The sequence below is a fragment of the Ornithodoros turicata genome, chromosome 1 (assembly GCF_037126465.1).
Source record: "Ornithodoros turicata isolate Travis chromosome 1, ASM3712646v1, whole genome shotgun sequence".
NCBI lineage: Eukaryota > Metazoa > Arthropoda > Arachnida > Ixodida > Argasidae > Ornithodoros > Ornithodoros turicata.
Window position 1 is genome coordinate 180,633,234 of NC_088201.1, and position 26,767 is coordinate 180,660,000.

The window sequence follows — 26,767 nt, forward strand, 5'->3', positions numbered from 1 at the left end:
CACTTGCATATATGCATCCACACGTTCGAAATGGTACACGTGAAAATCTGCAAAAAAGTATGAAAGGTATACAATACAATACCAGCTGCCAAGAATATTAAAAAGGAATAAAAATAAAAAGAAAGTAAGTCTAGCGTTTCCTGAACACTTCACTTTTCGTTAAAAAAATTTTTACAGTTTGTTTAAAGGAATGTAAAAAAGTCCTTGAAGGGGACAGTTATTGACAAGGTGCGTTGGCTGCAGTACATGCGACGATATCGTGTAACAAAACTAAAACGCCTTTATCTATCTCGGCATGACAAAGTCAGTCGTGACAGGGTATGGGTCAGAGTTTGCAATGCATCCATCCATAACCATTTCAGACCACGTCTAGTTTAGCAGCGCCACTTGATTTTCACCTTGAAAGCTATATACCTCAATGTAATTATGCAAGGTGCATTGTAATCCATTATTAATATGCAGCGGTCGGTTCCTCAAGTTCTTCCAGAGACTAGTTTCTCACAGAAAGTTTCGTCAGCGGTGGACACGCTATCTCCAGGCATATCCATGGCTTACGTAGTAGTACCTATCGCATACCTTGCCCCTTTCCCGGCATGCTTTTCACCTGTTATTTCTCACCCGTTGCTAGGAATGCACTACAGCCGCGCTGGCTAAGGAAGTAGACATCATGCTTAGACTTGGTTCTGAGTGATGACGGATAGCAGTTTCAGATGTCTCACAAGGGTCTATGTAATAGAAGGTGTACTCTGGCAGCAGCCAGTTTGGAAACATCTGAAATGGTTATCCATCGTCACTGAGAACCAAATGTAAGCATGAAGTGCACTTCCTTAGCCAGCGGTAATGGGTGTGAGAGAACAGGGGAAAGCATGCTGCCAAAGGGGCGAGGTGTGCGGAGGCACTCCTAGGTGAACTCACCTGCTAGCGAAACTTTTTCTGAGGAACTGGTCTCTGGTAGAATTTGTGGAACTGACCGCTGCATATTATAACAAATTATGATGTATGCTGCATAATTACATTCAGCTATGTTGATTTCAGGGTAGGAAATTGACTGGCACTGCTAAGCTGGACACGCTCCACGTTTTCCGTGCACTCAGTGGTCGACGTACGTGTGACTGTCATAGAGAGATGGATAAAGGCATGATGTTAGTAGCAGTTACTTTTGGAAAGGCAGGACCAGCACACTCATTTTCTTGTTTTACTTTCGTCACACATCCTATCCCATACTACAGCCAATGAAATCTTCCTTACCTACAGAAATCAAAATTGCCTTGTAGTATCATTAAAGCTGGACAATGACTAGTGCTCCACACAGCTTGACATATGTTCTCTAAGCTATAAATATCACAGAAGTATATATGTGGCAGAAATCGCATATACACATACAGATCTTCAAAATTGTAGTTAAAGTATGGAAAAACAATGAAAGATCCACTTTGTACAACATAACAGCCACATAAAAATTTTTCCAGTGTTTCCTGAACATTTCACTTCACTTTTCACAAAACAAATTTTTGCAGCACGCTTAAGAATAATGCAGAAAAAGCCCTGGCTTCACGTTTTCCAAGCTATAAAAAATGCAGATGCATTGCGGGACTTGTGTATACACGTACAGGTCCCGACAAACGTTTACAGAACACGCGAGCGGTGTATTTTCTCCTCGGTATGATACCCTAGTGGCAAGCGGAAGCTGGCGAAATCAGCCCAGTCCACTGCCTCAGAGGGGTGGCCGACTCCGCTCTTGGCGACACACAGCGGTAGTTTCGGTATGATTACTGTTGTATGTGCCCATGTGCCCCAAAGTGAGTTGGATTTTACTGCTGTGTTCGCCAACAACACGTGATTCAGCGATTGTTGAGACAGGGAGCTCGCCGCTATCATCGTGATAACAAGTATGAATCATGGTGGCAACACTTTAAGGTGTATTGCTTTTATTGGAAAGCCGTGATATGTAGACAAGAGAAAGAAATATATCCTGTATACAGTTAGTTTATTATGGACGACGCGTGACGAGCTGATACAAAAATTGAACTCTGGCATTCATAATTGATTGATTGATAAACAACTGATGTTGAGTCACGAGTTGTTGACGAGCACAACAGTTAAATCCAACTCACTTCGCCGGCACATACAACAGTAATCATACCGAAATTCCCGCTGTGTGTCGCTAAGAGCGCAGTTGTCCACCCCTCTGAGGCAGTGAACTGGCCTGATTTCGCCAGCTTCCGCTTGCCGCTAGGGTGTCGTACAGAGGAGAAAATACACCGCTCGCGTGTTCCGTAAACTTTTGTCGGGACCTGTACATATAAGACAACAATGTGAGAACAATGTGAAAACCATTCAGTCCAGCTGCACTAAGCTCTTCAGTGTTTCCTGAACTCTCTTGATGAGGTTGGAGGAGTAGAACCACTATGCTGTACGCTGTTTTGCTGCTTTCTTGCTCAGCCTTTCGCGTGCATGCCTCAGCCACGTTTGTATTGCTTTCTCTGCTTCGGCGAGTGTCCCTTCATTTGTTGCTTTGCTGATAGCACCTAGGAGGATCAACACATTGTGCGTGAGGTGCAGGTACTACACAGGCATACACAGAACAGAAGGGTAGCTGTACATAGCATTTTTGAAGTGAAGTAAGTAAGGAAAGTGAAGGAAACTATAAGAAATATAAGGAAAGACAAATTATTTTACCATCCCTATTACCAGTGCCCTCAAGCTGACAGTTCACCAGCTGAGCATCCTCCAACCATTGTGGTACTTAAAATACACATTCAGATGGCAAAAACATCCACACACCCTGAAATACAGCTTTTCTTCTGGTGTGCAAAGAGCTATTTGCCTTGTGAGAAATGGTAGTAATGACATAAATAATAAGAATTTGCCCAGGCCGGCTACAAAACATGGACGACACAAACATGTAAGTAAGGTTAGTAAGTTGAGCTTCACAGGAGTGCACAAAACTGCCAGTGTCTGTGGGACACAACCAAGGAGCCTTACAATGACAGCACATTGGCATATCGGAGAATTCGTACAAAGCGAGTTCATCTTAACGGGAGTGGAAATAAATTTTACATAGGCTTATTAAGCAAAGCAGTGATTCTAAACATGTAGGTCACTGGCACAACATCAGGTATTTACAAAAATGAATCATACCAACAGTACCGTGTGGTTAAAACATATGAAGATCACATACTCATGATTTTTCTACTAAATGCAGGTGTTATATTGTAGCAATGACGATGACAAGGGGCATGTCATGCGCATTGTCATTCTCTCATTAAACCATTGCCATCTTGACGCTCTGCTATTCATAACATTTTGGGTTAAATGCCTTTCTCAGATTCAGGAGGGAAAAATCGGGCGATAATTGTGCGTTCGGGTGTTTTTGTTTCTCCTCTTGTCTATTAAGTCATTCCCCCCTTTTTTTGGATGTGTGTGTAGGTGACTTAGCAGCACTATTCCCCAAAGGCACAGACGCATAGAAGGCATAGCGAACGTAAGTGACCCATTCCTACATGTGTAGCATGTGGCATCCTTTGTTCGTCTTTAGTGGAAATGTCACTTGAGGATTTCATAGTTAATGGAATTCAAGAAGAAATCGGGTTTAACACAGGTTGGAGGTCACTTCGGGGGAATAAGCGGGAGGAACTGAGTTCAACCCGAAAAAATCACTTCCTAGTTATATGTTGTAAGCCATACTTACTACACATCACGTTGCAGCACTCTAATGAACTGAACTTCATTTTGCCACCTGCCCCTGTCCAGTTGAATTGCTGGGCCACCTCATCTGCAATTATTTTGTAGAGGATGCGTCTGGCTCTGTCTCCACTGCTTGTGCCCCCAATTTTTATCATCTGTCGCTGCTGCGGAAGAGCGTGTTAAGTATAAGACTGACTGTACAGTGGATATCGTGCAATAGACATTTACGTAGGCTTATTGATGTGCACGAGTAAGTATAGCAGTCATCGAGTGTTGTAGGCTGAAACTGTGTTGTACAGTGAAATAAGAGCTACCAACAATTAATGAAAGGCTTCACTTGAAATGTAGTACATTATAGATGCGTAAAGTAAAGGCTCTTCAAACACAGGCTCTAATGAAAAAATAAAAATACACTGATCATCTACAGTTTTGCGCTGACATACTGTCTGTCGCCCATGATCATACGCTGGGATGCTGTAACACTCAGCAAGCGATACACTGTATAAAAACACACTCGCACGAAAAGCAGCCAATATGTCTTGATATTTAGCTGAAGTTGGTTCATTTTCTTTCATTTACTGCCAGATCTCCAACAGCTTTTGCTCTTTTCCATTTAAAAAGTTTGGCACATTTCGCTGAGCAGGAATCAGAAAGCTCCAAATATCTAGCCGTTGTCAATGCGATATCTAGTATTTTGTCATTCGTACTGCTGCACAAATGTTTTTAAATTTTTTTCAAATATTGTAGCGAATACTGTTGTACTCAATTTGAATCAAGCTGAATGCACCTTCCAAACCAAATATATCTGAATATTTCCAAAGCTAAAACAGCAACAAAGCTTACAATACAGCTATGCCGTCGCTCCGTGTGTAAGCCAGAAAGCGCCGCACAACAGAAAGAAAAGTACAGCAGCTTCTGAGTGCTCATTGAATGAACACAAAGCATTCCGAAATGGCTTGAATGTGATAGTGTTCGTAAAGCGCTGGCGAATACAAGAACTACCCTTGTACATCGATTGAACTAACATGCAGCAGCTTGTGTGACCACTGTCTCTCTACATTAATACTGTTCGGTTTCATGACCATTCTCTTCGTATATGAAGAGAAGGTCCAGGTATTAACTAAAGCTGTCACTATTCACTTCGATCTGAAAAGCACTGTTTGCACATGTCCAGTCGCTTGTCACGTTCAACATGTCATACGTTTAACTATGATATGATAGAACATACCAGCTGTTCCTTTTTCTTGTGAGAGTGTTGCAGTTCTTCATCAAACTTCACGAAACTTTCAACATCAACAAATGGACGTGTAATGATGTTTGACTCGTCTGTCTCTTTGGGTTCTTGCAAATATGACAACATTATGTCCAGCTGGTCGGAGTGCTCTAGAAGCCGCAATGACATGATGTGGAGGCTGCGCAACACTTTCTTCTCGAACTCTACAAAATTAAAAGCATGTGTGCAAAAACTGTCAGATTGACACTTCAATGGATCAGCAGAGCAATTTCTGCAGATTACCTGCTGTCTACAATCAAGCAAACAATGAAAACATGATGAAGAAGCATATGTCGGCTGGCCTAAAATACTGTAGAACATGAAGCGGAGGCAGATTCAGACCCATGGGGGGGGGGGGGGCGTGAAGGTGCTTAGTACGGAAATCCAATGTATAAACTGACATTCTTTCTTCTTTTGAGGGGGGCGGGGGGTGGATCCATCACTGGCATGAAGGAGAGCAGGATTCACACCTGCATGTCTTTTCGTCCCCATTTCCTTTACGTTATTGTCATGCATTCTCCTGGTATTGTCACAGTTCCATATGCACTTGCAGAAGTTACTGACCTGGGGTGTTGGTTGATGGCTGTGCAAATGAAGTGGTGCAACTCCCAGGAGGCCTTGACTCTGTGCACTTAAGAAGTGCGGAGGACCTTTTTCCTGAAAGCAATTGTGGTGGTTGCAACAGCAATGCACTTGAAGCGTGAAATTCTGACATACAGCTGCACGCTGATTAATTGGGCATGCTGATTGTGCGAGGCTTGGTTCATATTACGAACAGACACATACAAAACAGTGTTTGGGTGAACAGTGATCACAGCTATCCAGAAATGCAAATATGTCCTCAAGGACACATACCAGAAAAGTTTTGTGTTCTTCCAGGCGCGCAGATTTCCGAAGCTCCAGGTGATTCATCACCTACATTAGAATGAAACCAAGGATGTCACAACACATTGATCAATGCTCGAGCAAACACATTCAATGCTGAACCCAGGGTGTTGAACTTTAACTGAACCGCTATATTTGCCCGAATAGAACACTATTTTCCTGCCACATTGGATGTGAAGTACTAATGAAAAGTATTCTTCTGAACAGATTTGGTAAACTGATCACATTCTCTTTCCCTTTTTGGACAAGGATAATTTGAAAGGTGTGAAAGAGGACACCCTATTCCAGGGCGACAACTAACTAATGTGCTCCAAGCATTTACTCAAATTTCAATGTACACACAAGTGGGCTACATGACACGTGCTATCGTTTTGGTGATACTTTGTGTCATTGTTAGGGTGGTGTCCCAGCTGGGGATCATGTTTCCTGTGGCAATCTTAGCACCACAGAGTAGGCACTATGTAGTAATAAGAGACGTCCTGACCGATTTGACAGCAGATCAGGACCACACTGACCTCTTCGATTTTCATTCATTTTTTAAAGATATTTTGAAGCTCACTATACATGATGATACGCAGCAGGAAAACGAATAAGAACATTACCAAAGAATTATGGTATAACTTTTTCTGCAGTGTGCTGAACCGTTATGAACCCGAATAAACTGTTCAAACAGCTATTCTACGCTCCTGAACGAAACGTAAAATCCCTAAGCCTGGACCGAACCCTGAAATTTTTGGTTCGACACTGGCTGAGCCACTGAAAAGCAATTACCGTCACTGCTGGGTTTTCCAGACTCATTGCTGCAGTCCAATTCACGAAGGTTTGACTGGCTAGTTGGCAACTCAGCAGATATTCCAAACATTCTGCTGGCAGGTTTCCCTGCAATAGTGCATAAGCAAATGATCCAACTACAATCAACAAATGAGAATATTAAAAAATGGCAAATGAAATTTTTTTTCCACAAACATTAGTTGGTGACGCGATGAATGCTTCAGTCACCCCTACATGCCCCTATTTAGTAAAGCAGAGTTAAGCATTGTATTCAAGTTAAGGAACCGGTGATCTCTGTTCAAATGTTATTTGCCATTGGTGAAACCAGGACTAAATCAGACATTTCACGAAGGCCCTCCGGTCGGATAGGTAGAAAATGACTCCCTCTTCGTATTACCATCCTTAGGGTATGGGCCAATATCAACAAGAAGAATCTCATTTGCACCCTCATTAATTAGATGAAAAGTTTGATTTTCTAATTTCACAAGAGACAGCCCCAGCACCTGTGTCATTGAAACTGCAACATTCAGGTAAATGTGAAATCCTTAATTGATGTTTTGTTTAATAATTAATCAGTTTCAATTTACAAATTTCTCACACGGAGTCACGCAGCAGCACACCCTTTTCTTCCCCTATCCCCGCTCATGACTCATAAGTAAGGGTTCGTTTGCGCTTTCCTGGTCTTTCATCACTCCAGTGCCAACCATGAACATGTAATTGTAGTTTGACAGCTAAGTGAAACAGTGCCTGGTTGTGCTACTACAGGCAAGAAATTTGAAGACAGAAACAAATTAATTACTCAAAAATACTTTTAGCACCCGTGCAGGGTTTTTCATGCAATACCTTTCACTAAAGGTTGAGATTCAAATTCCACACGTGCTATGAGCATAAATTATGTCCAAACAACGTGCAAAAAGGTAGTGGACAAAATGTTAAATTTAACTTACAGTTTGTACTCTGTCTGCCTTCTCTACTTGAACCTCCCAAATGAAATAGGCTTGACTGGGAGCTTGAACGCTGCACATCCTTTGTGTCTGGTGGAGGGAAACAAACAAAAGCTTGCAACACAAACTACAAATTTAAACTACTGCGTAGAATTCAGTTCTTCTAATGGGACTGTCATGAAACAGTTCAGCATCAGAGACATTCAAGAAACCAGAAGAGCCAAAATCATAACTCACGTCTTATGACGGGGGACAAGGGCTGGCTAGTGGATGTGTGAAAATTCAACACATTTCGTGCATTGTAGCTATCACCTACAAGGGCAGTACTACAAGCTGTGAAGCACATTGTCTACACAGTTTCAGGCATGGCACAAGTAACAATTATGAAAATGACTCAACAACATGTTGGATCATCCAGCTATCGTCCAATTCCTTATAATGTCTTCATTTGAATAATTTATATGCATTGGATTCAACTACTTTCTTTGTGCATTTCAACTCAAAGCAAACGATAGTAAGCAGAATGCATATGTGTACCGTCTTTGTGTTCTAAACAGCAAAACAGTAACCATATTGAGAAAGCAAGCACCAATGTCAAAATAAGGTGACACAAAAGGGTTAAACAGAAAGGATAAGTACTTCAATGACAAACATTATTCTAACAGGGACACACTAGCTCAGAGAAGTTGGAACTGAGGTTCCACTTGTTGACTAAGAGCGGCAGAGGCTCTGCCTCCTGGACGAGGGCCAATAGGAGACCAGAGAGGATGGACACTTTCCAAGCCTTTGTTCTCGCCTAAGAGGTGGTGCAGCGACAGGTCTAGGTAATGATATATGTGGTCGGCTTTTTTGCGACGCCTCAACCTTGAGGCTGACTGACGTGACCTAAATTTTCATGACACGGAGACAACCACTGCCGTTTAGTGCTACAATTATACCTTTCGGGTGTTAATTTAACACAACATATGTGCAGGATGGCCGATTGATTGAAATGAAAAAGAAAAGACAATATATGAAATTAGAGATGACAATGACGTGTCCCAGTTCACCTGTTAGGTGTTCCTGGCACCTGTGAGAGTTTCGTTTCCATTTCTCTACGATGGCCGACTGATTTGGCACTAGTTTCTTTTAGGCCCGTCCCAGCCACATTGGATAATTAAACAGCTCGTGACCATGTTGAAGTTGTTCCTTTCTACTCATCACACTGAACTGAACCATTTCAAATAAATGACCTGTACGTGTGTGTTTTGTTTTTTGTGAGAGGTTACTGAGTGTGTGCCTCTTTTCGGTATTTATTTGCACTAAGTGCACAAAAGGTACCCCTTGGCTTCGCTATCTTTGTCTCCACAACAACAGATGCAGTGCTAGATGAAGCGAGCATTATGCTGGAAGGGAATAAGCATCGCATGTGCACTTTGCATTCAGTGTGCTCACATGTTGTGTAACGTCCTCAAATATGCAGAGCAGAACCTTATAGTTCTGGAGCATTTTGCAAAATGAAATTTCTCTACGTATTTTTTTTTTTATATAATCAGGAATGACAACAGTGTGCTAAGGCAGTGCTCACCCGTTAGAGAAGGGCAAAATGTCTAACTAGTTTAAACCTCGTACAGAGGCCTCGGTGGGTCAGTCGGTAGCGTGTTCGCCTTCTGATCTCGAGATCGCGGGTTCGAACCCAGCCGAGCACGCCAGCAACTTGGTGGCAGGGTACAAGTTGCTTAGCTTTGATGAGCTTTCATGCATGAGGGTTCCCTCAGGTGGACAAAAGCAATCCACAGACCGACCGCTGTGGCGTCGCTCATGATCTCAGTTGTCTCGCGACGTAAACCCCGAATTATTATTATTCAAACCTCGTACAGACGCAGTTCAGCAGTTAGTGTAAATAAATGGCAAAAAAATGCACACACTCAGTAACCACACACAAAAGACAAGACACGCAGGACAATTATTTGAAATGGTTCAGCTCAGTGTGAGGAGTAGAATAAGCAGCGCTTTTGTTTTTCCCATCACAAAGCTATCTTTCCTTTTTAATCATTCACCCATACTGCACGTACGGTGTGTTAAATTAACACCCGAAAGCGTTATCATCAAAACTAAACAGTAGTGGTTCACTTTCGCCGTGTCATAGAAATTTAAGTAACACCGGTCAGCCTCAAGGTCCAGGCGCCACAAAAAGTCCACCACGTGTCACATGCATGTCACTCCTGAGCGCTGACACAGGTCCATCTTTTAGGTGAGTGCAGAAGGCTTGGGCAAGTGTCCACCCTCCACGTCCTCCTATTGGCCTGCAATCGGGAGGCTGAGCCTCTGCCTCTCTTGGTCGACAGACGGAACCTCAGTCGAAGTTGGTGGTGAACATACTGAGGTGTGAAGTGCATCCTTGTATACATTGAAACTGACCATTTTTTAGCTTGCTCTTTCAACATGCCACAATGCAGACGCAACAAACACCATAAAGTAGGGTGTACGCTTCGTTCACAAGCACAAATCTAGTCAAGCTGACAGAATGACAGTGAGGGCTGGTGAAGGACCAGTAAAACATTCCATTCAAACCAGATATCTGTAATATTCACGGGCCTCTGCAACCATAAGAAATGACTCTTACGTTTTTGTTTACGAAGAGGAGGAGGAGGGGTTGCAGGTAGTGAGTACTCCTCATCTGAAAGTTCAGGAAGATGCTTCCTCCTTTGGGTGTGCCTTTCGCTTGCTGCATGGCCTTCATTGCCTGGTCAATATTAGCAAATAAAAAAAGCCAAATAAAGCTTCCAAAAAGATTATGAGACCACAGGAAGGCATCTTTGTTCCCCCTTTGTTACGCGCTTTAATTGCCACTATGAAAATTAACTGCCGCAATGGCACAAAGAGAACTCCGGAAGCTTATCCAGCACAGTAAAAATGAGTTAGCAATTTTTTAGGCCTGTCGGTTTGAACTCAAACAGAGAAAGGGACGGACAGAGAGCAGACAGCCGTAGCGCAGTACGAATGCTTACATGTTGGTTGGCGGCGGCGGGGAGGTGTGACAGGCGGAGGGCTATCATCGTCCGACAGCAACCTTCTGACTCTGCGTCTTTTTCCCCTTCCATACTCCAGCTCACCATTGAGGTCAGAGGTGTTTGTGGCAATAGGGAGCATTTTTCGTGCCTCCTCATAGCTTTCTGTTGAACAAAACAAACAGCCATTAGAATTCACACAACAGTAACCTACACTGTCAAGAGCATACCATATGCTTCCATTTCCTCACACTCCAGAAACCGCCAGTGCATTCCAGGGGGCTTGTTTTTCCTTACATAGAATCCCACCTTTTTCTCCTCCTTCTCTGGCGGCCAAAAACAGTCTGTGCCGACCACCCATGTGGATGGCACGACTGCCACCTGGTTGTCCTCATTGGGGAATCTTACAATTTTGTATCCTGTGGAGGCTGCCAGAAACAACAATCAAGTTAAGACAGCGGAGTGTATGCTATGCCAATCCTATATAATCAAGAAATGCATAATGAAGTGACTGTGATGGCTAACAGCAAGTGTAGGCTTTGCAATAGATGAGGACGGTAAGTCGTCTCAAAGGACCAACAGAAAAGTGGCTTGTTAGGGAACTTCAGCGATAATGAACACGATGTCCATGCACAAATAGGGACAAAGTTGTGCTCTGAAAGCTGCAGAATAGTGCAATATATTGCTGGTGTGGACAACAAGATGCTCATTCTCAAAGAGGCAGAGGCTGGCAACAGGAAGACCATCATAGATCAGGTTCACAATGTGCTGTTTTGACGTCAGTGAAGTCTCACATGAGCAAGCAGAGAAATAAGCGGCTAAGAAATAAATACATAACAAAGGTTGTGTGCAACTTGCAAGTTCCTGCTGATTGTGTGCTTGTTGAAGTATAGGCTGCTGTTAATACGCTATGAAAGTAGGTCAGTATTTCGCGCAGTCCCTCAGCTTTTCCCTTGTGCACGTAGAATAGTCTCAGTGGATCGCTCTCAAAGAAGGTACCACAACAACTGCACGTGAGGACTACATTGCTTCATCTTTTTCACCATAGCGTTGTGGCCTGCATGCGAATGCCCCCTTATTGCTCCTTTCTGAGTGGACAGACACTTCGTCACGTGCTATCTCCAAAGTTTTCTTTGTGTCATGAAAAGAGACATACTGCCATAGCGTATAATACAGTGAAAGAATATACAACCAGACTAAGGTATGTGAGGATATTTTGGAACAAAACTGCAAGTTGATCAAACGGCACAGATACACACAGCCTTCTGCTCAACGGCACTACTGCTCTACAGTGTGCGGCAATGGAAAAGCTACAAAGGAGTTAGGCTTGAAAGGCAATAGCATACACTTCATTCTAACTGAAGCCAATGGCCAGACGCGCACACACGATGGTTTTGAGAAAACGTGAATGTCGAGTAGGGATGATGCACAGGGATACACATACAGATCTTGTGCAGACCTGAACTTTCTTCCTATAATACACGGAAGCTCTGTAGAAGCACTGCGGGCTATTGCTGTGATCCTCACAAAACTTCCATCAAACAAAAGGCACGTACTGTCCCGTGAATTGTTCTGAATGTGAAAACGGCCTGGTACCACAAGGCGCCTATAAAGGGGGCCGATACACCCTGTTGGCACTTCTGAGCCATTCCTGATTTCAAGAGAAAGACTGATGTCACTTGTACGAGGAGCAGTAACAGGAGGAATACACCTCTGTTCCAAAATTCGATTATGCAGCTGCTCCAGAGGCCTTTCGGGTTTCCGCAAACACCTTTTCAAGACCTGCATGAAGCTCTCGAAAGGGAAGGCACTCCAGCTGTCAAGAGGACCATGGTTTCGGACGTCGTCCACCAAGTGAAGCAAACCGTGGACATTATGCGAGACAAACTCCTGGCCATATATGACTGCATGCTTCTGGACAAAATGGCGCAACAGCTTCTCTGCATAATCTGCATGTTCCTCAGACAGCGTGGGGCTCACCAATATGGAAATAGCAACATGCAGTTCCAAAAAGTGTTTGTACTGATTTCTCGGAAGAGATGATGCTAGCGAGACTGGACCAGTGTAAAGAAGGAACATCCGTAGCTCCGTAGCCTTCCACCTGTCAAGTTCACAGATAGATCTAGGCTTGCGAGAGAAATCAACGGGAACAAAGGAAGCTAGGGACGCGTGCTTCACTGAGATGGTCTCACGAAGGGAAGGACTGAGACGGTGTCCTCTGCTTCCTTTGAACCACATTGACAGGAGCTTTTTTTGCACACCGAGACATACAAGGTGCATATACTCTAAGGGTACCTGTTGCACAATATCAATGGGAAGCTCCTTCAGTTTTGAAGTGCCTATGTGGTGGTCCTCCTGCTCATGAGCTCGAAAACTCGCATCTGTCCGCAATGGTGCATTCATTTCTGGGAAACATACTCTGTCTCCAATATATTCCCCCTCAGTTGTACACTTCGTACAGCTATTATAGCCCGAGTGCCCTTTCACTGCAAGCACGTAAGCTTTGGCGGGAGCATCGCACACGAATGCAGCTACTTTAACATTCACTCTCTTGCCTTGAATTTCCAAGCCTTCCCTGTAAAGTTCGCACAGCTCCGCAACAAATGGACTGAGAAATGTATGTGCACATAAAGCTTTTGAAGTCCCATGGTACACCCCAGCAGGGAATGGTTCTAAACCTTTGCCACAGTTGACCACCTTGCATAGAATCGGCCAAAACTGGTGTTTTGTGCTTTTTGTGATCGGAAGGCCGTCTATGTTCACATTAAACAGGATCACATCTGGAAGATTTTCTGATGTGGAAAGTGTATAATGAAGACCGGCCTTTAACCCAAAATGACAATATGTTCCCTCACACATTTCTACTATGTTGTTGTGCCGTGGAGTGTTAAGCAAGGATCGTGCACAACTCGGAATGTCTACAAAACAATCGTGTGACTTCATGAGCTTTAATATTGCTGTGACATGGTTCTGATGTACGCCTGTAAGAGCCCAAGCCCTCAACTTAGCTATTACAGATTCCACTTCGGAAGTACTGGAAGCTCTGAGTGACACATTATTTACAACAGCTGGCAAATGCGACAAGTCAACGTCGCCTGATACCCTGTGCTGTAGGAAAAGCGACTGCGAGGTGCAGCTACCAGAAGACGTTTCAACATTCAGCTGCGAAGCTCCGGTTTCCTCACAGCTAGGCACAGCGAGGAAAAGCGACTGCGAGGTGCAGCTACCAGAAGACGTTTCAACATTCAGCTGCGAAGCTCCGGTTTCATGAACAACGTCACCCGACGCGAGCCCAACTGATTCAGTAGCTCCTGACACATTCTGAGGATGCGGTACATCAGGAATATCAGATATCAGCTGAAAGCTACGTTCCACGTCTGCCTGCACACGCCGATAAAACGTCCGTCTGGATACTTTCGGCATGCTGAAGGTGTTTTGTGCGACGCGCCTGTTGCCTTCCTGGCAATCAGAAATGTGAGTATGCCTTACTTGTGTCAGACATCCCGTCAGAAGCACACAGTTCCAGTTCCAGTAGCAACACGGCAGCCTCTTACCGCCACCGACGAACTAATATCAAGCACGAAAATTCTGAGTGAGGAACTAGTACAAGCAGCACTAGTGGAAACCGCGGGAATGCGCCGGCGCCGATAACAAAGGATGAACGGATCAACCGCCAAAAAAAAAAAAGGCTTAATCTCACAACGGAACCGGATATGCCGGGAAGTGACTGAATGGTAGATGTACTATCGTGCTATCACTTATTGTCGTGTATTAAGCAATGAAAAGAAAAATTATTTTGTAATTTTTTTTTTTTTTTTTTCAAACGGGTAGGTAAGAAGAAGTTGCTCGGTACATGTGCGGTCAGTTCCGCGGCTGCGGCACCACAAGCTGCATCGCTGCAAGCTAAGATGGCCGCGTCAGAATGTTATCCAGCATCCAGTAGAGCAGATGTCTGTTGTGCGGTTTATTGTTTAGTTAGTTCGCTTTTGTTGTCATTGTTTGTGAGTGTCTGCTTCTTGGCGTGTGATTATTGATCTCAAATTCGCTGTGCTGTGAAAACTGCTTTGGTGCTATACAGTTAGTGTTTCTATAGTTTTTACCGAAACAAAACACGTCGAATACAAATTAATGTCTGACGAATTATTGGGGGATTAATCGCTGCAATGAACATAAATCTGCTATGCTTCAACGACTTAGGTATCACCACTTCGCTGTGGAGCAATGGCGTGTTCCTTTTTTTTTATGCTGTTTTGGAATTACATTGCGATTTATGTGCACCGATAACCGCAGGGTAGACTGTGCACGCACCAGAAAAATTAATGCCGGAACGGGTAGCGGGTCGGACATTGGTGAAACACATCAAATTTCAAAACGTGTGGCGGGTGGGGCAAACCTTTGAAAATATGCGGGGTGCGGGCGTATCCGTGTCTCTTTGCCGATAAAAGTCGAGTTTATCGAGTGTGGGTACGGGTCGAGAAAACGCGACCCACGCAGGACTAAATGGTAGGTTTTGATGGTGTCTGAAAGCGGATTTTGATGTGCATAGGATTGTCAGGGTTCACTGTAGATATTTCGTGAATACCCCGTGCTTTTCAGTTGCAACAACTTCATTTTTAAGATGATGAATGGGGAACTTCATTGACAGGATCCCCGCGCTTTTCACATTTCGCAGATGTTTACATATTCCACCAATTCCAAAACATTTTCGCAACGTGATTTTCATAGCAATTGGGTTACGTGTTTGCATTTTGTAAAACACGATGTTACGTTAGGTAGAGAGGAACTTGTATTTGCAGCACTTGCACATGTTGTCTAGCTTGTAGTGGATGTATATTGTGCCATCTGTGTCATAATTGAGGTGCAGTGAAAGATCATCACGTTCACAGTGGAACTTTTCATGATACTGCTCTTCACGCGTCATTTGTGATTTATTTCTTTACACCTCACATCTCGATCTTTCAAAATTTGTAAATTATTTGGACAAAATTAATTTCCTTCTCCTTAACTGAAAAACCCAAGACTAGAGGACAAAAAAAAAAAAAGAAAAAAAACACAGACAAGGTCTTTCTTTCATTTCATTCATTCACTTCCTTTTCCTGTTGACAAAAAGTGCTGCGAAGCAAAGGTACTCAGCATGAGTCTCTTTTTGTCACTCGTCATGCAAGTGGTGACACACAGAAGCTACAGAATTGGATGACCGGGCAACAGTGTTATGCTGTGCCAGGTGAAAAAAGGGAGAAAAAATCACAAAAATGATTTTTGCATGTGTCTAAGAAATTTTATTGCATGAATTACTAAAGTGGTGTGGATTGGTGTGCATAATCAATAGTGCTTGGATGCCAGAATACCGAGACATGCAGAACACAATTGAAGCTGCAAAAACAAATCTTTGGACAGCACAAGCATTTCACCACCAGCAAAACCGACTTTCCAGCCCACATTCCAAACAAGTGCAGCACACAAGCTAAATGAGTGGAGGGTTGCCGGCAGGATTTTCTGTAAAAGATGGACATTTTTCCATTTTTGAACAATATAAGCTGGTTCCCGTATTAACTAAATGCTTGCTGCTTGGGAAATTGTTTTTTGTCTTGCTTGGCTGCACATTCTTGCTCCTTTATGTTTAATTTGCTCGTGTTTCCGAGGAAGCTTGATCATTATCGTTACATATAGCACGTGCTGCTGCAGCTATCACTGAAAAATTTCTGCACTGGAATGCTGTGCAGTATACCATCGTGAGCTTTACAAGACAGAACACGAAAGTGCATGGCAGATAACGTCCTCTGCAAGTTGTGGCGGCACTCTGTGGTGATACACGGAAACAGATGACGAGGGTATTGTTCTACCTGAAACCATCACCCTTGCCATCGTTTCAATGCATGAGTTCAATGCCATTAAACACAACCACTTTTGTCCAATGGTTGATGACAAATACTATTCTTTCTTTCAAGTGACTGTGGTCCCAATTCTGTGCACCTCACTGGGATACCTCCCGGCTGTAACAGAGTCCCTCACCATTATCAGTTGCTAAAACGGTGCGTGATGGGGGTAGCAGCGACAGAGGCTATGGGAAGACACTTTCCAGTTCATTTAGAAAGTGCCACAAGGTGGTGAGGTGGCGGACGGAGCTATCAGCCACACACTCCCGTGTTCCATCTCTTGAAGCCCACGACAGTACCATTAGAATGTAAGAGAGAGTATCCAACGAGAAGATGGCATTTAATCCTTCAAAATACTCTGCAAAATAGATAAAAATAGAAAGGCTTCAGGGTGACGGTTATGAATGTTTCTACCACACATTACAGTAATAGTGTACCATGCACAAATTTGCTTAAAGGAGTTGCGACAGGTCATCACACATTATCCCAGATAAACGTAAACGTTGTTCATTGCATCGACGTGAACCTGAAAGATTCACAGCGAAAATCGTAATAGAAGCTGAGAAAATGGCACTATGAATACCGAAACTCATGCAGCTCTGACATCACAGACCTCGTCGCTGCCAGTGAGGCAGTGCAAGAGAAGTCACGTGCTTACAGCTGCCAGTGGGAATGGACGCAATTCAGAGGTCTGTGAAGTCTGCGCTTCGCTCGAGAGTGTGTTTGATGGCTTGCAGCCAAAAGCTGTGGGGTGTACATGTTGAACGCAGTTTCGAACTTCGAATTACAAATGTACATGCGTGTCTCTAAAGCACCCTTTTTTAATTATTCATGCACCATGCATTTGCAACCAGTGTTACAATTTAAGCAGTGCACAGTGCTAGGCTTTATGCTATTTGTTTATTTTAATTGCGGATATTCAGATGTCTCTTGCTACAGATTTGTGTACATATTCTGGAAGGTAGGTGTACATCAAGTTCTGGGCCCTGTTCATGAGCGTCACCCTGGAGGTCTTGTGTTATTATTTGTCACAGCCTATCTTAAAAAATTAAATGACATCCTTGACCTTGTTGCTTGCTCTGTTGATCATTTTATTTTATTGAGAAATAAGATTTGAACATGCTCACAGCAAGTGGGCTGCAAGAAAAACAGATGTATGTATATCTGCAGCCTGAAGTTTTAGGTTTTTGCCCGATGCAGGGGTATGCAATTCTTCCCCGAATTCGCACCCCGAATTAAACTTTGACTCTTTAGGGTGAAACCCGATTTTTACCCGGCAAATTCACCTCACTGGGATGTCTGTAGGAATGCACTGACATACTTGTTTGGCAGCAAATGCAGTTACATCACTGTTTGTACCAAGCCAGTACTGAGCCCAATTTCTCCCCGAATTTAGCATACTGGACGTTTTTCCACTCGAATTCACATGAATTTAGAGCACATGTTTATTTACCCATTTTTACCCGCCGCATTTAGAAAAAAGTATTTCCCGAAAACTTCGGGCTCTATGTATATTGTGTCTTATACGTATCAGATTTTATAATTCATGACAATTTTGTTATTTCAGTTCCATGCTGTTTAACTTGGTGATGAGCAAATTTCACTAGCTCGCAGTGCTGTAATGTAGTGTTATTTTAATGTGTAGTATTTTGACAGTGTAATATATAACAGTAGTGTAATATAACAGTGTATTATTTTAATTTGCAGAATAAAATGTCTTTTCCGTCAGAGAAATGCTTTGGTACAGTCATATTCAAAATATGATTTCGTCTAATTCTTAAACATTTACAGTTGCACAAATTGTGCACGTGTTGATTAATCTCCATTCATCTTGGTAAACTGCCATAATAAAGTCTAGTTTTCAACAAGGCACTCATTGAACCCAAGCTCTCAGGGTAGTCTGGGTACATCTACCAGTGTAAAATTGGCACATAAAGAAAACAAATGTACTACTAAATATTTTAGGGGTCTTAGCAGCTAACATATTTCTCGTCCCACTACATGCCCACAGGGGTGTGCACAGGACGTACCTGAATGACACTTCAAGGACAATCCGCGAGTGTCATCCTCAGACCGTTCTGGGGACACACATCGAAGGACGAGGACACGGTGACACTGTGGGGACATCCTGAGGATCATGTGTGTTGTTGGGGGTGTTCATAGGCCTTCACTAAATAGGTGAGCCGATAATGACTCAACATAAAATAAAATAAAATAATCATTCCACCATCACTGGCTGCAAGTTTGGGTACCCAACAGAGCAGTGCGCTCCCATCAACACGCCTTGGGCTGGCCTTACACACACACCCGAAGCCTTTTTGAATACATTCTGCTGTCGCCACTCGCTGTCGCTGTCGCTGCTCGCTTAAAGGGATTTGTGTGCCCTTGTCCTGTGCTTTCTTTACGCAAGGGCAATGCGGCTGTGCATGTAGCATTATGCAATAATTATCTGATAGGAGAAATAGGTGTCTTTTGCTTAGTTTATTAGCGTATGCTTCGATTTTCAAAATCAAGCACAAATGCGCGTAATTCTTGCTGCTCTTTCCCTTGTTCACTGATTTTACGCAGAAGAAAGTCGCATGGTAAAGCTGAGAAGGGGGTTTGTATGTTTTTTGTTTGTTAAATGTCATTAGGAGCACGGTGTGTTGAGGAAGTCAGCTGTTATAGGTATTCATGCAGAAATGCTTGCATCCGAGCGCAGGACAGAAATTCCTAGCACGCCACCCACAGTGTAAATTAATTATTTTGGTTGTGAAACTGCTTCACTGCATGACAACGCTGAAATGGGAAGAGAGAAAAAATGGGAGCGCTTGATTAATAGTGATCCAGGTAACAGGGCAATTATTGTTTCCATAGAAAGTAGAATTTTAAGGCTCCTAAATTATAGTTGAGCGTAGTACGGACTTCTTGTGTGATGGCGTTGTGTCTAGTCCTCCGTCGAGCGCGAATGGAACTTTGCCCCCAGGCTTTCGCGCCTTTTTGCTCGCAGATGTAGCCTCAGACAACGAATGTATGAGCATAGAAAGGGTCATGTATTACATAAGCCTGGTGATGATGTTGAGTGGTCACAATTATTATTCCAAAGAGCAGTGGTAGTTTACTGGTGTTGTGATTCTAATGATTATGAGGAGCCTTTGGGGTGAAAATCGCTAATATGCACGGTGCTTATTTGTTGAATTTTAATGTAGGAATAAATATCATTAAGAGTAGGACAAAGGAAATAATCTTGTGATTCACTAAATAATAGGAGTCTTTGTCTTTGCCACTGCCTTCTTCAGACAGGATGTGATGACGTCACGCAGTCTGTAGCAATGCATTGACTTGGAGGGATTTACGATGAGCACTGTTCTTCGAATAAGAGGAATGTGTGTGTTTAGAAATAGTTTGATGTTGGTTTTCTGCTTTGTTCAAGTGTTTCTCTTCATTTTTTTACCCCTTTTTGTCTGAGAAACATGCGCTGACATGCCCCGACCTGTTCCGTCATGCTTTCCTTCTGCATGTAGTTTTTTTTCTTTTTCACAAGGAACATTCTTGTCTTGACGATAGTGCTGCCCTGAATGGGAGTAGTGCTAGAACTATTCTTACTAATTTTGCGATTCACTTAGTTCAAAGAATAACCGCAAGGGGGGCAGGTGCATGGCTTTATCCAGTCGAGGAACAAAGCATCATTATTCAGTTATCGCCCTGGCTCTTGGATGGGACAGACATGTCTCGATTAGCTCGTTGTATGTAGCCATTGATGGTGTTACTTGTTAGGATATTTTGTTCTTTTGGAAGTCTCATTTAGTAAGACTTTGGAATTCCTACGATCAGCTTTCATGCATGGTGTTTTTCTGCAATAGTTTCCTATGCAATCGTTATAGTAGAATAAAGGAAATAATCTCGGGATAGTGATTCAATAAATAACAGGTCCCCTGTCTAGAGCGTACGCGTCCTTGAGCCACGCAGCTGTATGATGACGTCATACCGCGACACTATTGTTTCAGGTGGACCTTGTCCAGAGGAACATTAGTGGAAAAAAACAGTGTAGCCATCAGACAATAGGCTGACGTCACGACCAATGAGCAAGGCCTGCAGAGGGCGCTACTTGTCTCTTAGCCTCTCGCAGGTGGCGCTAGGTGCACGCAGAGGGCGCTACGAGCGTGCGCGCATGCGTAGCATCCGTAGAGTGGCGCCTGCATCAGTCGGCCGCTGGCTCTCGTAGGGAGAAGATGTGCGGTCGCTCACTCCGTCTTCCCCGCGCGGAGACAGTTTGTGCCTGGGTGCCGACGGAAGCGGTCGCCGTGGGGGAAAAGGTGGGTGATTTCCCGATGTTTGCACGTTGTTTTACCGCGCTCGTTTTAAGCCTTTTCTCGCATGTTCGCGCGTAACGAATATTCCCTGTACGTGCATGTTTAGACTTGTTGACCAGTGATCCGTAGCGGCCTTTTGCTCGTGTTGTGGCATGTTTAGCGTTGTGTGACTACTATTTTTGTGGTACTTGTCTTGTGTTAGCCGTTGAATTCTGTAGGTGATGACCCTGTGGTTGTTGCTGTTGTACCTGTAAGGGCATCCCCGCCATCATTTTCTATCTTCTTCTGCCTTGGGAATGAAAGTGGCGCTGGCGTGGTTCTTAATAATTTTGTTGTGAGATTAGTTGACAAAGTAACTGCTAGGGGTGCAGCTGTGGGGCTTTATACAGGAGAAAAAAGCATTATGAGTCAGTTCTCTGCATGGCTGTCGCATGGAGCAGTCGCATTGTTCTGCGCCCCCCGTGACTGCTGTTGTGGTGGGCTACTTTGTTTCTGTGTCTGACTCTTTTTGTTGTTAGCTATTGATGGTTAGCATATTTACTCTTGCTTTCACAGCCTTCGTATTATGAGTGTTTTTTTCCCTGCATGTCCAGAGCTGTCCTAACCTGCCCAGACATGCCATGATGGCGTCACAGCTGACGTCACAGGATGTCCGGAACTGGTGGCCACAGCTGTGATGCTATGCATCCTGCCTCTGTGCTCCGTTACCCAGCGATGGTCAGCGACCGTTCCAGACCGCTTTCTTCAAGATGGCCTCATTGATCTTCAACTAAACTCCTTCTCTCCACTCTGTTTCTATCTTTTTATTTTATTTGCTACCTATTTTTATTTTTTATCCCTCACACAGTGGCCTGGATGCCATTAATGAGCAATTAGAGCAATTTGAGACCCCCACAGTAAGGAGGAGGAGGAGTGTCGTTGGGAGGAACCCGAGAGGTCTGCCTGCCTGATTAGGCGACATGTTTCTCGGGAAGGGAAAGGTGGTGGAGAGGAGGAGAGGAAAGGGTGAAGTGGAAGACCGAGCGGAATCCGCTCAGGGGGAGGATAGCTGCGTCCATGGGCCGACTTCAGGGGAACTGTGCCGGCATACGCCTATTACACATCTGAGGGAAACCCAGGAAAAACCCCAGACGGCACAGCCGGCCCGCGGATTCTAACCGCGGACCTCCCAGTCTCCAAGCGCACGCGTTACCGCTGCGCCACCGGAGCTGGTCCCACAGTAATTAGGATCATTCAGTGAGTCATTACACTAATTGGGGAGCATCTAAGACGTGTCCAGACCACTGTGTGAGTTGTGGGCTAGTTGAGCTGATCATATACTACTTGTCTCTAGCCTTGTGCTGTTCTTGCACAGCAAAAGCTTTTCAGTTATGTTCCAACTACCCAAAGTATCTACGTTAGTTAATTATCCTTCCAGTTCGGCATCGTGGGGCGTGTCTCGCTACCCTTCTGACGTTCTTGCGCCGCAAATGTTTTTCAGTTATGTACCAGGTGCCCCGAGTACATGCGTGAGTTGGTTATCTTTCCAGTTCGGCGTCGTGGTATGATTCTAGCCTTGTGCTGTTCTTTCGCCGCAGAAGCTTCTCAGTTATGTTCCAACTACCCAAAGTATCGACGTTAGTTCATTATCTTTCTAGCTTGGCGTCCTGGTGCGTGTCTCTCTACTCTTGTGCTGTTCCTGCGCCGCATAAACTTTTCAGTTGTGCATCAAGTACCCGGGTATCTACGTTAGTTAATTATCCTTCGAGTTCGACGTCGTGAGGCGTGTCTCCCTACCCTTCTGACGTCCTTGCGCCGCAAATGTTTTTCAGTTACGTGCCAGGTGCCTCGAGTACGTGCGTGAGTTAGTTATCTTTCGAGTTCGACGTAGTGGTATGTCTCTAGCCTTGTGCTGTTCTTGCGCCGCAAAAGCTTTTGAGTTATGTTCCAACTACCCAAAGTATCTACGTTAGTTAATTATCTTTCCAGCTCGGCGTCCTGGTGCGTGTCTCTCTACTCTTGTGCTGCTCCTGCACCACATAAACTTCTCAGTTGTGCATCAACTACCCCAGGTATCTACGTTAGTTAATTATCCTTCCAGTTCGGCGTCGTGGGGCGTGTCTTGCTACCCTTCTGACGTTCTTGCGCCGCAAATGTTTTTGAGTGATGTACCAGGTGCCTCGAGTACGTGCGTGAGTTAGCTATCTTCCATTTCGGCGTCGTGGTATGCCTCTAGCCTTGTGCTGTTCTTTCGCCGCAAAAGCTCTTCAGTTATGTTCCAACTACTCAAAGTATCTACGTTACTTAATTATCTTTCCAGCTCAGCATCCTGGTGCGTGTCTCTCTACTCTTGTGCTGTTCCTTCGCCCCATAAACTTTTCAGTTGTGCATCAACTACCCCAGGGATCTACGTTAGTTAATTATCCTTCCAGTTCGGCGTCGTGGGTCGTGTCTTGCTACCCTTCTGACGTTCTTGCGCCGCAAATGTTTTTGAGTTATGTACCAGGTGCCCCGAGTACGTGCGTGAGTTAGTTATCTTTCGAGTTCGGCGTCGTGGTATGTCTCTAGCCTTGTGCTGTTCTTGCGCCACAAAAGCTTTTCAGTTATGTTCCAACTACCCAAAGTATCTACGTTAGTTAAATATCTTTCCAGCTCGGTGTCCTGGTGCGTGTCCCTCTACTCTTGTGCTGTTCCTGCGCCGCATAAACTTTTTCAGTTGTGCATCAACTACCCCAGGTATCTACGTTAGTTAATTATCCTTCCAGTTCAGCGTCGTGGGGAGTGTCTCGCTACCCTCTTGACCTTCTTGCGCAGCACATGTTTTTGAGTTATGTACCACGGGGCCCGAGTACGTGCGTGAGTTAGTTATCTTTCCAGTTCGGCGTCGTTGTATGTCTCTAGCCTTGTGCTGTTCTTTCGCCGCAAAAGCTTTTCAGTTATGTTCCAACTACCCAAAGTATCTACGTTAGTTAATTATCGTTCCAGTTCGGCGTCGTGGGGCGTGTCTCGCTACCCTCGTGACGTTCTTGCGCCGCAAATGCTTTTCAGTTATGTGCAAGCTGCACCAAGTACGTGAGTTAGTTAGTTATCTTTTCAGTTCGCCGTCGTGGTGTGTCTCTAGCCTTGTCCTGTTCTTGCACGGCAAAACCTTTTCAGTTATGTCATCCACGTTAGTTAATTATTTTTCAGTTCGGCGTCGTGGGGCGTCTCTCGTTACACTTGTGCTATTCTTGCGCATAAAAAACTTTTCAGTTATGTGCAAACTGCCCCAAGTATACACGTTAGTTAATTATCCTTCCAGTTCGGCGACGTGGGGCGTGTCTCGCTACCCTTGTGCTATTCTTGCGCATCAAAAGCTTTTCAGTTATGTGCCAACTACCCCAAGTATGAACGTTAGTTAATTATCTTTCCAGTCCAGCGAGCTGGTGTGTGTGTCTCTACTCTTGTGCTATTCGTGCGCATTAAAAACTTTTCAGTTAAGTGCGAACTACCCCACGTATGAACGTTAGTTAATTATCTGTCCAGTCCGTCGAGCTGGTGTGTGTCGCTCTATTCTTGTGCTATTCGTGCGCATCAAAAACTTTTCAGTTATGTGCCAATTACCCCAAGTATGAAGGTTAGTTAATAATCTTTCCAGTCCGGCGAGCCGGAGTGTCTCCCTCTACTCTTGTGCTATTCGTGCACATTAAAAACTTTTCAGTTATGTGCCAACTACCCCAAGTATAAACGTTAGTTAATTATCTGTCCAGTCCGTCGAGCTGGTGTGTGTCCCTCTACTCTTGTGCTATTCGTGCGCAATAAAAACCTTTCAGTTATGTGCCAACTACCCCAAGTATAAACGTTAGTTAATTATCTGTCGAGTCCGTCGAGCTGGTGTGTGTCCCTCTACTCTTGTGCTATTCGTGCGCATTAAAAACCTTCCAGTTATGTGCCAACTAGCCCAAGTATGAACGTTAGTTAATTATATGTAGAGTCCGGCGAGCTGGTGTGTGTCTCTCTACTCTTGTGCTATACGTGCGCATTAAAAGCTTTTCAGTTATGTGCCAACTACCCCAAGTATGAACGTTAGTTAATTACCTTTCCAGTCCGGCGAGCTGGTGTGTGTCTCTCTAATCGTGTGCTATTCGCGCGCATTGAAAACTTTTCAGTTATGTGCCAACTACCCCAACTATGAACGTTAGTTAATCTTCTGTCCAGTCCGCCGAGCTGGTGTGTGACCCTCTACTCCTGTGCTATTCTTGCGCATCAAAAACTTTTCAGTTATGTTCTAACTACCCCAAGTATCCACGTTAGTTAATTATCTTTCAGTTCGGCGTCGTGGGGCGTGTCTCGCTACACTTGTGCTATTCTTGCGCATCAAAAACTTTGCAGTTATGTTCCAACTACCCAAAGTATATGCGTTAGTTAATTATCTTTCCAGTCCGGCGAGCTGGTGTGTGTCTCTCTACTCTTGTGCTATTCGTGCGCATTAAAAACTTTTCAGTTATGTGCCAACTACCCCAAGTATGAACGTTAGTTAATTATCTGTCCAGTCTGTGGAGCTGGAGTGTGTCCCTCTACTCTTGTGCTATTCGTGCGCATTAAAAACTTTTCAGTTATGTGCCAACTACCCCAAGTATGAACGTTAGTTAATTATCTGTCCAGTCCGGCGGGCTGGTGTGTATCCCTCTACTCTTGTGCTATTCGTGTGCATTAAAGCGTTTCAGTTATGTGCCAACTACCCCAAGTTATAACGTTAGTTAATTATCTTTCCAGTCCGGCGAGCTGGTGTGTGTCTCTCTACTCTTGTGCTATTCGTCCGCATTAAAATTTTTCAGTGAAGTGCGAACTACCCCAAGTATGAACGTTAGTTAACTATCTGTCCAGTCCGTCGAGCTCGTGTGTGTCGCTCTATTCTTGTGCTATTCGTGCGTATCAAAAACTTTTCAGCTATGTGCCAACTACCCCAAGTATGAAGGTTACTTAATTATCTTTCCAGTCCGGCGACTGGTGTGTGTCCCTCTACTCTTGTGCTATTCTTGCGCATCAAAAACTGTTCAGTCATGTTCCAACTACCCCGTGTATTCACGTTAGTTAATTATCTTTCAGTTCGGCGTCGAAGGGCGTCTCTCTCTACTCTTGTGCTATTCATGCGCATTAAAAACTTTTCAGTTATGTGCCAACTACCCCAAGTATGAACGTTAGTTAATTATCTTTCCAGTCTGGCGAGCTGGTGTGTGTCTCACTACAGTGAACCCTCGTTATTATGACCGTGGTCGTTCCTGAAAATTTTGGTCATAATGCGGAATTGTCATATTAACGGGGGGGATTTGCAGAGGTTACACTGCATTGTTCCCCAGGAGCATGGTCGTAAAGCGCGTATGTCAGATTATCGGGGGTCATATTAACGAGGGTTCACTGTACTCTTGTGCTATTCGTGCACACTAAAAACTTTTCAGCTAAGTGCCATGTACCCCAAGGATGAACGTTAGTTAATTATCTGTCCAGTCCGTCGAGCTGGTGTGTGTCGCTCTATTCTTGTGCTATTCGTGCGCACCAAAAACTTTTCAGTTATGTGCCAACTGCCCTAAGTATGAAGGTTAGTTAATTATCTTTCCAGTCCGGCGAGCTGGTGTGTGTCTCTCTACTCTTGTGCTATTCGTGCGCATTAAAAACTTTTCAGTTATGTGCCAACTACCCCAAGTATGAACGTTAGTTGATTATCTGTCCAGTCTGTCGAGCTGGTGTGTGTCCCTCTACTCTTGTGCTATTCGTGCGCATTAAAAGCTTTTCAGTTATGTGCCAACTACCCCAAGTATGAACGTTAGTTAATTATCTTTCCAGTCCGGCGAGCTGGTGTGTGTCTCTCTACTCTTGCGCTATTCGTGCGCATTAAAAACTTTTCAGTGAAGTGCGAACTACCCCAAGTATGAACGTTAGTTAACTATCTGTCCAGTCCGTCGAGCTGGTGTGTGTCGCTCTATTCTTGTGCTATTCGTGCGCATCAAAAACTTTTCAGTTATGTGCCAACTACCCCAAGTATGAAGGTTAGTTAATTATCTTTCCAGTCCAGCGACTGGTGTGTGTCCCT

General features: G+C 44.1%; 1 protein-coding gene across 2 annotated transcripts in view; it reads right to left on the reverse strand.

Moving 5' to 3' along the window:
• Nucleotides 1–2,257: 2,257 nt before the first annotated feature.
• LOC135378850 (uncharacterized) overlaps nucleotides 2,258–26,767 on the reverse strand; it is a 61,842-nt gene continuing 37,332 nt past the window's right edge. The window contains exons 10-20 of one of the 2 annotated variants that reach the window (XM_064611987.1): nucleotides 10,781–10,978; nucleotides 10,551–10,715; nucleotides 10,166–10,285; nucleotides 7,798–7,872; nucleotides 7,564–7,650; nucleotides 6,617–6,724; nucleotides 5,816–5,875; nucleotides 5,525–5,617; nucleotides 4,916–5,124; nucleotides 3,692–3,851; nucleotides 2,258–2,528 (exon numbers count right to left, since the gene is read on the reverse strand). In XM_064611987.1, coding sequence (XP_064468057.1) covers nucleotides 2,407–2,528; nucleotides 3,692–3,851; nucleotides 4,916–5,124; nucleotides 5,525–5,617; nucleotides 5,816–5,875; nucleotides 6,617–6,724; nucleotides 7,564–7,650; nucleotides 7,798–7,872; nucleotides 10,166–10,285; nucleotides 10,551–10,715; nucleotides 10,781–10,823 — 1,242 coding nt within the window. In that variant the 5' untranslated portion in view covers nucleotides 10,824–10,978 and the 3' untranslated portion in view covers nucleotides 2,258–2,406. Of the gene's footprint in view, nucleotides 2,529–3,691; nucleotides 3,852–4,915; nucleotides 5,125–5,524; nucleotides 5,637–5,815; nucleotides 5,876–6,616; nucleotides 6,725–7,563; nucleotides 7,651–7,797; nucleotides 7,873–10,165; nucleotides 10,286–10,550; nucleotides 10,716–10,780; nucleotides 10,979–26,767 lie in introns of those variants that run through there. The other variant, XM_064611988.1, reaches the window with a different exon arrangement.